This window comes from Pinus tabuliformis, chromosome J, assembly GCF_031772625.1.
Source record: "Pinus tabuliformis cultivar Carrire ecotype Pingquan chromosome J, CPIR1, whole genome shotgun sequence".
NCBI classification, from domain to species: domain Eukaryota; kingdom Viridiplantae; phylum Streptophyta; class Pinopsida; order Pinales; family Pinaceae; genus Pinus; species Pinus tabuliformis.
Genome location: NC_142295.1, coordinates 314,783,240 through 314,797,937, shown reverse-complemented (window position 1 = coordinate 314,797,937; position 14,698 = coordinate 314,783,240). Strand labels below are relative to the sequence as shown.

Genomic DNA, 14,698 nt, shown 5'->3' with positions numbered 1-14,698 from the left:
TTTCTAGCTATACATGTGCAAACATTTTTGGTGAACACTGGTGATTTATTCATGCAGTTTGGATATGGCTAGTGATTAGTTCAAACCTTAAATTTTTGATATGATATGTGGCTCTAGGTAATTATTTTCAAAGCAATCAATGAAATTCACTCAATGCTTTGCATATTCATGCTAATGTATTCAACAAAATTCAACATGATACTAGCACGTGATTGTCGGGACAAATGTTACCCTCATTTCGTGTCTGTCAATCAAATGATATTCTTTTGTTATATTATAATTTATTAGAACAAAATGAAGACCATCTGTGCCTTGTATATCGTTTTCTATTTTTCATGGGGATACTGCATTCTATTTGAGAAAAGGAAATTCCATCTTTTGAAAGAAAAATAGAGTGCATTGCTTAATTGTATTCGACTGCGATTATAGAACAAACTGCAAGGAATAAAGAGAGGAGAATATTATGAACTGGAGCATAGGCTAAGTCATCTGTACTAAAATTCTTCTTATGTGAATGAATGGGTTTTTTCTATTGTACATTCTAATATTTAAGTCTTTTATTGTTTGAATTTTGGTCTTGTTTCTTTTTAATTATAATGATAATTGAGAATTACGGTGGCATTTAGATTGTTCTAGTAAGAAAACTATATATTATTTGAGTGCAGACACGTGCCTTTATATTTAGAATGGGCTCCAGAGAATATTCTTGCCCCAAAACCAAAGGCACCAAGTGGACCGATTGAAAGTCAGTCTACTGGTGCTTCTGAAATCAAGAGAATCGTAGTGGAACAACATGCGGGTATTTCTGAGGATGTGGAGTCTGATAGTGGAGAGGTCTGCTCTTTTACACCGTTCACTTCATTCTTATTTTAAATTTTAAGCCTTAGTAGTTGTAATGTTTATTTATGGGCCACTCTCAAAGAGATTTGTTATTGTTTTTTCTTGTTTTCATATTCATCTTATTTTTATTGGTTCTATCTGAATATTGTCAATTATTGATTTCTTATTTATTTTGAAATCGCTTGCTTTATTTTCTTGTTTACATATAGTGATATATTTAAAGTATTATTTCCATAAATGAATTGCTGGCATTCACATTTTTGCAGATTTTAAAGATTGTAGATTTCATTAATCTAGATTTTCAGTTTTTTTTGTTCCCATTCGATTGGGACTACTGATGTATTGTTTACCATGGATTTTCATTTATTTACAAGGTTGGTTATGTTCCTATCCTCTTTTTATAAATAAAACTTTCAATATATTTCCAGGAAAAAATTATAACAAAACAAAAGCAGGGTTTGGTGAGCAGATAAAAAGGAAAAATGGCACAGAGATCCTAGAAAAACCCCGAAGGGAAAACCAGTGAGGAGAGAGAGATTTTTATTACTTTCAAAGAAATTATTACAACATTTATTACAATAGTTAAATCAACTTATCTCATAGGAAATCATGCCTGGATTTCCTAGAATTTCACGCTGTAGCTGCTCCTTAAACACTGTGTCAGACAACTCTTTGGTTTTTGTGCCAATCACACCCAAAAATTCATGCTTGACAATCGCTTAGAAATCCGTGCTAGCTATACAAATTTCCCAACAATTCTTCTCTCGAAAATTGTGTTGCTTTCTGACTGACGAGCTGTAATTAAGCTATAAGAATACCCTGATTTTCATGCCCAAGCTTTCTGAGAATTCATTCTACTCTTTACACTCTGATAGCCTCAATTTTTGCGCTGTCAGATCCCTAGAAATCTGCCCAGACTGCCTTGAAAATCGAGTTGAAGTAGTAGCAATAAATGCAACCTAGATTGCCTCAATTTTAGTGCTCTCTTCAACAGTAAATGTGTCGATCCTCTCCTTGAATTCCATTCCAGTACTCAGCCTTGGAATCTGTACCAAATTTGTTGTACCTGCTATACTCTCCTACTATACTTAGCCCCTCTCATGCTGTTAATGACTCTCTCTACCTTCTTTACTTCTCTTCTCCAACTCTGATGAACAAATGTGCAAAATGGTGCCTTCTCCTCTTTCCTTTTTCCCTGTTGCTATGTCATTAAGAAGAAAGACCTAAACCTAAGATCTAATGGTTGAGATTAAATCTTAACCAATTAAATCAAGAGTGGAGATCTAATCTCTCATTAACCCATGAGACACTTTCCCCTTTAGTCCCCTTTTCATTAATTACTCAAAAGGTACTTTATGACTTTAAGTTCATAAAATCAAGTGACTTTATACTTTATAAACTCACTTTAACTTTATTTCGCATAAAGTTAAGTAAAAGGGGTCACGTTAGGACACTTTCCTAGGCTAGACACCAATTCTTAGGAACACTTGCCCTTGGTACTCCTTTTATACCACTCCCACTTACAATGGAAAGTGTTTCTCACCACTTCCATCATGTCTCTAAAATAAACATGCTTGCCCCTTGGTAAGGGCTTGGTGAGAATGTTGGCCACCCGCTCATTGGTAGATATATACTGTAGCTTCACTGTTCCTCTCTAAATATAATCCTAGATAAAGTGGTATTTGATCTCGATATGCTTTGACTTGTCATGAAATACTAAATTCTCCGTGAGTTTGATACAATTTTTCCTATCGTAGTAGATCACTTTTGGTCTCAGTCGTTGACCATATAAGCCATACAACATCTTGCAAAGCCAAAGGGCCTCACAACTGGCACAACTAGTTGCCATATACTCTGCTTCTACATAACTCAGTGCCACTGAGCTCTGTTTCCTGCTGAACCATGACACTACAGCGGAACCCAACATGAAACAACATCCTGAAGTGCTCTCTTTGTCACTAGAACTGCGTGCCCAATGTGAGTCTATGTAGCTAATCAACCTGACTCCACCCCCTAGATATAGTCCAGTTCATAATCCATTATACATTGCGGGTGCCTCAACACATGTTTCATAGCCACCCAATGCACTCTCCTGGCTCCACCATGAATTGATTCAATGTATTGACTTCGTAACAAATATCTAGTCTGGTATTGACCGAATACATCAATGAATCGATCAATTGGCGATATAAAGTGTGATTTACCAACTCAGAGTTAGAAGCATACAACTTCTTCCAGTTGGTAATCATAGGCATGGCCATGGGCTTGTAGTCCTCCATATGAAATCTCCTCTATATGTTCCCTGCGTACTTACCGTATCCCAAGAAGATATGCCCATCCTCCTGTGAAACCTCCAACTTAAGGCTATGGGGGAGCCCCCCCCTCACACCTGCTCCAAAAGCGCTCAATGAGCGACGCAGGGATCATGCTCCTAAATCACTCTCGTTTGGGAGTGCACCCCCCTTAAATTTTTTTCCCTTCCCTAGTTGCTCTAGGAGCTATCGAGGAGCGACGCTCTCGGATCACTCCCCAATCACTCACGGAGTGATTTTAATGCTCGGGGAGTGATTCAGGAGCGACCGCTTGCCGCTAAAAGAATCCGCTCTTGCTTTTTTTCGCCCGCACATGGCCAAGTAGGGCAATGTTTTTTTGGAGGGAAATTGGAGGGGCCAAGGGGAATAAAAGGCCTTCTCCCCTCTGAGTTAACATCATTTTATGAGTTTATGAGAGAGATTGAGAGGGTTTGAGCCTTGAGGAGAAGCTTTGAGAGGATTGAGAAGATAACATCTTGGGAGCTTCCAAGGGAGATTGAACGCTGCCACCATTGTTGGAGTGCCAAAGAGGTAGGGTCTAATCCCATTCTTGTATTTTTTTCCATGTAACATTTGTGCTTTTTATATGTTGAATGAATCTAGAATCTAGATGTTCTCTTCTCCTACTCTTTCCCATTCCTCCATCATTTTATTGCATTGAAGAATCTCAAGATTTGACAAACATGACGGGTATATGGCTTAGCCTTATCTTGTTGATTCCATTTTGGGCTATGATGATGGTGTTGGGAAATAGAAGAAGAAGTGATGAAGATGATGAAGAAGTGGGTAGTTGTGGATTAGGATACCTTGGAGAAGAGGAGTACCAAGAGAAAGAGGAGGAAGAGGATAATGGGAGTGGAGATGATGATGGAAAGAAAACTAAGATAGACTAAACACCCTTCTGGAAATATGTTACAAGGCTTGGAGGAGGGAAAGGGTGTGGAACCACTAAATTTATATGCCCCTTTTGCAACTCTACTTACGTAGGTTCATATACCTGTGCCATAAAGCATCTATGTGGGAAAGGGCCATGGAATGGAAATAAGCAAACATGAATCAAAGCTTGTGCAAATGTGCCAACACAACATAGAACCAAATATACAAGGCAAGAGGAGGAAGCACAATACAAATAAAAAAGTTCAAAGGGTGAACATGACACCACTAACACACATGGAGCATTTAGTGGTCGAACAAGAATTCCATCGGCATCCCACCCATGGTAGTGGATTCACAACCACAGGCATAAACATCCCTTTAAGGCATAAACAATATCAAAACTCCTTGTTCAAGATTGTAGGGATGATGTGGATGCAAAAGTTTTTTGATTTGTCTTTGCATGTGGCACACCATTCAATGTTCTTCGCTCACCTTATTGGCATCAAATGGTTGACACCACTAATGATGCCCCTAAAAGATACAAGAGCCCTGGGTATGACAAAGCTAGAACCATGGGACTTGATTGGGAAGAAGCCAAAATAAAAACTGCTTTGGGTAAATTCACAAATGCATGGAATGAATATATGGGTATCCATTGTACTGATCGTTGGACAAATGTAAAATGCAAGCCATTGATACGTGTTCTTGGTGTGTTTTCTACTGGTGCAATCTTCCTTTCATCTCCTGACTAAGATAAGTTCAAGACTGATGTCAACATTGCAGAACCATTAATTCAAACAATTGAAAGTATCGGGCAATACAATGTCATCCAAGTCAACACTAATAATGCTTCTAATTGTAAGATAGCGAGAGCTCATTAAGGATAGATACCCAAACATATTTTGGTCTGGGTTTTTGGTTCACACATTGAACCTTTTGATGCATGAAATTATTAAGATAAAGGAACCTGAATACAAATGGATTGGTTGATTGTGCAAGAAAGCTAAGTACATGGTAAGATTTATTACCAATCATAGCAATGCCCATGGCCTTTTCCACAGTCACTCAAGGTTGGAGGTATTGAAGATTGCAAAGACTAGATTTACTAGTTATTACCTTACCTTAATGGTCAGTTTTGGGCAAGTGTGAGGAATGTTTTGTAGTTCACCAAGCCCATTTATAACATGATTCGTTTTGCAGATACAGAGACACCAGTGATTGGGGAGGTGTATGAGCAGATGGATAACATGCTAGGGCAAACGAAAGATATTGTTTAGCCGAAAGATCCCATCCTGTATGATCATATTCACAAACATGTGGTCAAAAGGTGGGGTAATCTTAAGGTTTCACTCCATGCTGTGGCATATGTCCTTACGCCAAAATACTAATCTGCAAGGGCACCCCATTCCACTAATAGGGCTCAAGTTGCACTAGCTTTACCACCACCTCCATCTGCAACATTGCATGGAGGTCATGTGCTTTCTGGTTCTAGACGTGGTTCACGACCATTGCAGAGTCAGACTATGCGGGAGGAGACTCCCATTGTTCATAGATTACGAGAAAAGAATTTAGAAGTTTCTCGTGGCAAGAAGAAATTTTAGTAGATAGTAGATTACTTATCTTTTCTATTTTCTACCTTCTAGTAGTTTTTACAACTATTTGACTCTTTGATATTTATTATGGTATTTTTTGTAAGCAATATATGACAATTTAAGTTTGAAGTTTGAAGTTGGCAATTATAACTCATTGGTAATGAATTATGAATATGATGCTTCGCAAACTGTTTCATTTCGTGTTTGATATTGTTTGTTATAGTTTGGTAATGGTTACAAGTACAATTTGAGTAATGTCAAATGTTATATATGGAATTTTAAAACTTTGAAACATTATGTTGATGAGAATCAAGATGTTGTAACTTATGGACCTTTGGTTGATGAAGATTATAATTGCCAGAGGATTGATGTTATATGTTTTAATCCATGTGTTTATGCTTTTTATGATGATTTTGGGTAGCATCGGATGTGCTCTAGCTCCAAAATTTTGTGGAGGGGCTAGAACACATGATATCTCCAAGACCCAGAAATTGTTTGGAGAAATTCCACTCGGATGGGTTCCTAAGTCTAAACTTAGGAAAATAAAAATATTAATGGGTATTAATAAAGATATGGGTGAGAAGCTTCTAAGAGACGAGTATCAAGTATGTTTTAATCTTAGCCATTGATTAGAGACTTAATCTCGGCCGTTGATTCATCAACAGGAAAAGTATAAGAGAAGACTTGAGAGTCATTTGGAGACACACCGGGCAAATACTCAGTACCCCGAGGGAAATCGATCCTCAAGGAGAAGGAGTTCGATTTTAGAGGGAGAGTTGCAGGGTGAAGGAAGAGGAGGAGAAACAATCAGTGACTGAGGAGGAGGTAACGCAGGGCATTTGAGAGACAACGCTAGAGGGAAGAGTAGGTAAACTGCACCATTGGAGACACAGTCCACACACAGGTTGACGTAGACTGATGCGAGAGACGAAGAAGTGACGCAGAGGTGGGTGAAGGGTCTCCAGGGTGTTAGAACTTCTCCAGGAGGAGGAGAAACTTTGTCTCAGGTGTTTTCTCTCAAAAGTGTCTTAGTTTCTCTGTGAAATCATTCCTTGTAAAGCGATTGTTGTTGAAGATTAATAAAACCCTCATTTGCTGCACCAGTTTTCCCACATTGGGTTTTTCCGAGGACAATTGTCCAAAAACAACTGTGTTGATGTGATTAATTCTTGTGCTTGTATATTGCTGTTATTTTCTCTATGTAATTATGTGATAACTGCAGTAGAATTTATTTTAATGTTTACTGAAGGGTTTTCGTAAATAACTTATTGTGAGAGATAAGTTGGTGAAACAAATTAGTTACTGTAGTAGAATTTCGTATTAGAAATTTTCACATTTTATAACTAATTCATCATTCTACTTGCTTTTGTTGACACATATGCATCAAAATATATGTTATATAAAAAATGCTTCGGACTTGGAAGCTTTTGAAGATTGTCTCTCCCGCTCCCACTTCCACTCCCACTTCCCACTTTCTCTCCCACTTCCAAGCAGCCTTGCTCCAACCCCAGGAAATAGTGCATCAACCCTTTATCAATCATCTTGAACTCTAAAGCAAGGTCTCTCTTGCAGTGCTCAATGAGTTTCTCCTCTCCTGAAATAAACAAATCATCTACATACAATATAAGAATGAGTGCATCCTCGCCAACCATAGTGTAATATAGGTTCGTATCCGCATCACTATTCTCAAAAGCCATCTTGCTGCAAGTAGGAATTAATCCATGAATACCACACTCTTGATGGTTGCTTTAGCCCATACAAGGCCTTATTCAACCTACATACGTGGGATGCCCTCCCATGCCCCTCAAAGCCTTGTGGCTGCTCGATATATACCTCATCCTGTATGATCCCATTGAGAAAACTGATCTTCACATTCATTTGGTGGATCTTCCAACCCTTCTTTGCTCCAAGGGAGATAATTGCTCTAATCGAAGTGTATTTAGCCACTAGTGCAAAGGTCTCGTCATAGTCAACTCCCTTTACTTGTGAGAACCCCCATGCCACAAGTCGAGCTTTGAACTTCTCAATGCTGCCATCCACAACATGTATGATCTTGTAGAGCCACCTGGAAGTCTCCATTGTCTTCCCCTTAGGTCTCGACATATTCTCGCGCACATCATTCTTCATGTTGGAAGCATACTCTTCCACCATGACATCCCTCCAAACCCGTTGGGCTACAACCTCTTCATGCCTAGATGATTTGGTCTCCATAATGCTACTCACTATAGCCAATTAGCTATCAAATCGCTCTGGTGGACTGCTCTCCTTAACTGACCACTTAGGCTTTCCCACTGTCCCCTGGGTTTCTTGCAAGGTATTGCGAAGCCATTTAGGATTCTTCTTCCCTGAAGTAGCCTCTTATATTGGGATGGGTATATCATCCTTTATAATTGGTATCAACGAAGATGATGCCCTTGTGGTTTACATTGAACCTGTACTTGGGGATCCTGTGTCCTTGTAACTTGTGGACCTGTCATCCTAGAAGCCTGCGGAATGAAGCTTGCAATCATCCAGACCCCTGTGAACCTGTACTTGATGGTTCCATACCCTGTGGTGGACTTCCTTGTTTAGGAGCCCGCTGCTCTACCTGATCCATATCTTGTGACCTCCTCAAGGCTCTCTCTCAAATCTCACATCTCGCCTCACAACAACCTTCCTCTACACAATGATATATATGCGATAAGCCTTCGAGGTCTCACTATGCCCCACAAAAATGCCCTTCTCGGTTGTGGGTCCTAACCTTGTCCTTTGCTCCTCAGTGCCATGTGAATATGTTAGGCAACCAAAAATCTTGAAGTGTCCAATATTAGGCTTCTTCCTAGAAAAAGCCTCCTTTAGAGTTTTGTTCCCCAACACCCTATGTGGGTTCATATTCTGCAGATGCATTGTAGTGTTGCATACCTCAACCCATAGAAAGAATGGTAGCCCCTGATCATGGAGCATGTCTCTTGTTGCCTCAACTATTGCCCCGTTCTTCCTCTCTCCAACCCTATTTTGTTTAGGGGTGTAAGGAACTGTCCACTCCTTCTTGATGCCCACTCTAGCACAAAAATTCCTCTTCTCATTGGAGGTATATTGTTAAAATTGGCAACCAAGGCGAAATTTCACCTTGAGACAACTCATATGATGGAGATGATTATTGCATTGGATTCCTTTTTTCGAGAGGTCCAAGATTGATATAAGGATCATCTCATTCGGACAAGCAAAAGTGTGATTTTGAATTTATTCTCTCTCGTGTGCAAATTGTTAAGGTCGGCCTCAACTTAATGTAGGCTCAAGAAGCCCAAAATATGTGTCTCTTCACCCACAACAAAGTGTATAAATAGAAGAGACCTCACACCTGATTTGGACATCATTCACTCACACATTCTTCTCTCTCTTCATCAGATTGGTTTGTACAACTTGGGCATCTTCTCTCTCTCTCTCCCCCACACGTGTGGCTAGGAGGATTGTTTTTCTAGGCTAAAACAAAACCAAAAATTTCAGACTATTGACCAGCATTGACCACTGTTGATTTGACTGGGTTTTTGGAGGCAATATTTTGCTCTCTTGAGGCCTCATTGATTGGCACAAAAATCAAGGTGTTTGGGGCAATTTGACATGCATTGACTGCAAGGCTATTTGACCACATGGCTAATTTCTATTTGAATAGAATTGTTGGACTGTTTTGGGTTGACTTTGACCTTTGCTAGAGGTCAAATTGGACTGCCTTTGACTAAGCTTCAAAGGAGGTGTTTTGCTGCTGATTTGACAAACATTGAATTTCTGGTTAGGGTTGAAGTTTGACTGTAGAATTTTACAGGGTTGATTTGACTTTGTATTGGGCTAGTCTATTTGAATTTTGTACTCTCTTTGCTGAACTATTGAATAATAATAAGGAGATTTGATCAAAGGGTTTTCCCCACATTGTGGTTTTTACTTGGCATCTGCCACATCTAGTGTCCTCTTGTCTTGGCTTGTCTTCTGCATTTACTGTCAATGTGATTAATGGTTGATGTGATTGCTACTGGAAATAATTGCAAATTGTTATTGGGTTGCTAAGGAACATTGAAGTAAATTGTGCTAAGCATAGAACATACCATTGTTATTTAAAATTAACATATACTCGCCTCCATTGTTGGACCTCAAGACCTTGAACTTCTCCCCTATTTGCTTCTCCACAAGCTTTACACCCTTGGAACCTCTTGAAGACCTCATCCCTAGTTTTCATGCAGTAGATCCACGTCTTCTTAGAGTAGTCATCAATAAAAGTGACATACTATTCACATATGTTAGTTTTTGTAGCATTAGATTGGCGGTTGTTTCAGGTAGTGCGTATGGTAGACAGTGCTAGGGTGACGCAGAGCCTGGGCATACCACTTGGACGACTAACTTTTCAAAAGGTCAGATAGTGTTGGGATTATCGAAGTGAGGGTAAAATCTCTGAGTAAATTTTTGCTAATATTTCTCTTGGATAGATTTTCTAGTTTGGCGACATTTATTGTACTCAGAATTTTTTCAACGCTGCTTAATAATAAAAGCCCTCAAGTGCGGCACCGGTTTTCCCACATTGGGTTTTTTCGGGGCTTTTTTCCAAAAATAACAATTTTATATTTTTATGTGTGTGTGCTAGTGTTTTCTCAGTTTCAAGTTTATCTTCCGCAATATTTTTATTTGTGAACATTGCAATGTGATTAATTCGTTGTTGCCATAACAATAAATTGCTAAATTAATTTACAGTTAGAAGAATTAATTCCTGTTGCTGCAATAGACTTTTAGTAGTGAATTTTTCACATGGTATCAGAGCATTTTTGATCAGATGAGGAAGGTCAGAAATAGAAGAAGAAAATTTGCTGTTAAGAGGGAGCAGCGGGACAAATTTTCTAAGGGTTGCACAATGCCTAGCCAGGGAAGGCGAATTGTTGGGCAGTTCGATTTTTTAGTGCAGGGTTGCAGAAAATTTGTCTTGCCAGATTGAGTGATTCCAACAGGGAAAGGAAGCAACAATAGCTCAGATTTTTACTAAGCAAATTCCATGTTTGGGCGCAGGAGGGTTCTGTAGCAGTAGTAGAATTAGTGCTGGGTGGAAGATGAAGCGCACACATAGAGGGAATTTTTCTCAGAGGGTTTTTAGTTCAGAAACCATATTTCAAGTTGCAGTCGGCAGTAGTTACAAGTAGACTTTCCCACTAAAAAAAGGGAGTGCGAATAGCAGATTCACCAACCGAGCAGGTGAAAGAGGGAGATTTCCATTCTAGTTTTAGAGATGGCCACAACTGGGCTTAGACATCAGGATAGGTTGGAGGGAGCCTCCAACTATGTCATCTGGAAGGCTAGGATGTCCTTCCTGTTAGATGAACATGGCCTGAAGACGTTTGTAGAGAGTGTGGTGGTAGTACCGACTAATGCAGATCAGTGGAAAGAGTACAGACAAGAGATGGCCAAGGGCGAAGCAGATGATCTTAGATGGAGTTCGGGACCATACAGTTTCACATATATATGGAAAGAACATTGCCAAGGAGATGTGGGATGCTCTCACTTAGCAGAATTCTTCCGAGCAGTGGAAGATGCCCCTGAAAGAGAAGCTGAGAAACCTTAGGATGCATAAGGGTGAAGGCATTGATCCCTTTCTCACTAGAATTCAGGAAATCTAGGATCAACTTGCAGCCGTGGTAGCGGCACCTCAAATTATAGAGCTTGTGTGTTTGGCTCTAAACACTATCTCTGAGGAATGAGAAATCTTCATCTAAGGCATTTTGGGACGAGATACATTACTAGGGTGGGACCGGATGTGGTCAAACCTACAGTAGGAGGAGATGAGGTGAGCACTTGTGAAGACCTCCATTACCAGAAGCAGTAGTAAGGGTTCGAAAGGTGAGAAGGAGGAAGAGAATGTGGCTCTTGCATCAAAGGGTCCTAGATTGGCAGTTGTTTCCGGCAGTGCATGTGGCAGGCAGCGTTAGGGTGACGCAGAGCCTGTGTAGACCACTTGGACGACTAGCTTTTCGAAGGCCAGACAGTGCTGGGATTGCTTGGAATGAGGGTAAAATCCCTTAGTAAATTTTTGGTAGTATTTCTCTTGGATAGATTCACCATTTTGGCAACCTTTATTGTACTCAAAATTTTCTCACTGTTGCTTAATAATAAAAGCCCTCAACTGTTGCATGGTTTTTCCACATTGGGTTTTTCCGGGGACTTTTGTCCAAAAATAACAGTGTTATATTTTTATGTGTGTGTGCCAATATTTTCTCAGTTTCCAATTTATCTTCCATAATATTTTTATTTGCGAAGATTGCAGTGTGGTTAATTTGTTGTTGCCATATCAATAAACTGCTAAATTAATTTACTGTTAGAAGAATTAATTCCAATTGTTGCAATAGAATTTTAGTAGTGAAGTTTTCACATGGTATCATAGCATTTTTTATCAGACGAGGAAGGTTAGAAGCGGAAGAAGAAAATTCGTTGTTTAGAGGAAGAAGTGAGACAAATTTTCTTAAGGTTGTGCAGTGCCTAGCCAGGCAGTGCGAATTGCTGGGTAGTTCGATTTTTTAGCGCAGGGTTGCAGAAAATTTTGGCTTGCCAGATTGAGTGATTCCAACAGGCAAAGGGAGTAACTGTAGCTCAGATTTTCACTAAGTAGATTCTTTGTTTGGGCGCAGGAGGGTTTTGTAGCAGTAGCAGAATCAGTGCCGGGTGGAAGACGAAGCGCACATAGAGGGAATTTCTCTCAGAGGGTTTCTAGTTCAAAAATCCATATTTCCAGTTGTAGCCGAGAGTGGTTGCAAGCATATTTTCCCACTCCAGAAGGGAGTGTGAATAGCAGATTCAACAATCGAGCAGGTGAAAGTGGGAGATTTCCATTCCAGTTTTAGAGATGGCCACAACTGGGCTTAGAGATCAAGATAGGTGGGAGGGAGCTTCCAATTACGTCATCTGGAGGGTTAGGACGTCCTTCTTGTTAGATGAACATGGCCTGAATACCTTTGCAGAGAGCGTGGTGGCAGTATCGAGTCTCGACTAATGCAGAACAATCGAAAGAGTACATGAAAGAGATGGCCAAGGCGAAGTGGATGATCTTGGATGGAGTCTGGGACCATACAGTTTCACATATATCTGGCAAGAACACTACCAAGGAGATGTGGGATACTCTCACTCAGCGATATCAAAATCCTTCCACAACTGGTTTTAGAGATGGCCACAACTGGGCTTAGAGATCAAGATAGGTGGGCGGGAGCTTCCAATTACGTCATCTGGAGGGTTAGGACGTCCTTCTTGTTAGATGAACATGGCCTGAAGACCTTTGCAGAGAGCGTGGTGGCAGTATCGACTAATGCAGAACAATTGAAAGAGTACATGAAAGAGATGGCCAAGGCGAAGTGGATGATCTTGGATGGAGTCTGGGACCATACAGTTTCACATATATTTGGCAAGAACACTACCAAGGAGATGTGGGATACTCTCATTGAGCGATATCAAAATCCTTCTGAGCAACGAAAGATGTTCCTGAAAGAGAAGATGAGAAACCAGAATTTAGGAAATCTGGGATCAACTTGCAGCTGTGGGAGAGGCACCTCAAACTACAGAGCTTGTGCGTTTGGCTCTGAACAGTGTCTCCGAGGAATGAGAAATCTTCGTCCAAGGCATCTTGGGACGAGATACGTTACCAGGGTGGGACCGGATGTGGTCAAACCTAGAGCAGGAGGAGATGAGGTGAGCACTTGTGAAGACCTCCATTAGCGAAAGCAGCAGTAAGGGTTCGAAAGGTGAGGAGGAAGAGAATGTGGCTCTTGCATCAAAGGGTCATAGTAAGGCACAAGGTGAGAAGAAGAAAAAGAAGGACCTATCTAAGGTCAAGTGCTTCAGGTGTGGCAAGTTTGACCACTATAGTACTTAGTGTCCTTAAAGGAAGAAGGACAAGCAGGAGAAGCAAGACCAGGCAACAACATCCGCAGAGATAGACAATTTGTCCTCTAGGTTGGAGGAGGAATTTGCCATGTTTGCAACTATACCTCTAGGAGTGAGGTGAGGTGATATGGAGCTATAGTCCTAGAGTTGTGTAGAAGGTTGGGCAGGGTCCTTTGGGGTGTCTTCCTCATTGATCATTACCTTACTACAGGGGCCTATAGTGTTCAATATCAAGATGGATTGATGTCAGTTGATGCAGTCAGATTCCAGAGTGACAGTTGCATACTAGTTATAGTCAGGTGCTGAGGAGCACAAAGTAGTGTTGACAGTAGAGTAGGAGGCTCAGTAGCAGACTCAACAATAGTGTAGATTCTTCAGTTGGCAATGCAAAGGCTAGTAGCAGTGAGATGCTCAGGAGACAAATGCAGCACAGAGACATAGTTGATTCAATATTTCAAATGCTTCTCAGTTGCAGTAGCAACAACAATAGTTGAGAGGGAGTTGTAGGGCAGATGCAGAGTTGGCAGCAATATAGCAGTGTCAGCAGCAGCACAGATGCAACATCAGAGTTGCGTAGTGGTTGGTGGGAAGTGGCAGATAATCACAGTGGCCAGGTGTCAGTAGCATGAATGGAGGATGATGCAAAGACAAGGTGTTGGAGCAATTCAACACTTGAACACATTCCTCGCTAAGAGGGAGTGTTAGTTTTTGTAGCATCAGATGGTGTATAGTCTCGACAATTGTAAGAGAGGCTAAGAAACACTAGGACTCCATAACCTAGAAAAGATTTCAGGAAAATCCACCTAGAGATGCCTTAATTAAGTTAATTAATCAGTAATTAATTTTTTCCTAAGTCTAACTTAGGGAAAATGGTTAATTAACAGTAATTAATTGAGGAAGGTGAGATTTCTCTAGAAACTCACACGGATCAACTAGGAAATAATCTCAGCCATTGTTTAAGTTTTAATCTTCGCCGTTGGAGTCCCACACTGAGATTATAAAAAGTAGATGGGTGGATGGAGAAACACACTCGAGATTGATTTCCTTGGGCAGTTTGATTTTCCAGAGAACAACAACATTCTGTCGGAAGAGTTCGAGCCCGAGAGGGGACGCAAAGACAAAGGGGCAGAAGCGATGAGTCCGAAGGAAGTTTTCCAGTTCTGGATAGTCAGAAAGAGGAGATCGAGATTGTTT

The 14,698-nt window shown here is 40.4% G+C and overlaps 1 protein-coding gene across 1 annotated transcript in view; it reads left to right on the top strand.

Moving 5' to 3' along the window:
- LOC149226995 (uncharacterized) overlaps positions 1-14,698 on the top strand; it is a 199,413-nt gene that overhangs the window by 115,959 nt on the left and 68,756 nt on the right. The window contains exon 7 of the mRNA XM_089380374.1: positions 666-834. Within this exon, the coding sequence (XP_089236500.1) occupies positions 666-834 (169 nt within the window). The remainder of the gene's footprint in view (positions 1-665; positions 835-14,698) is intronic.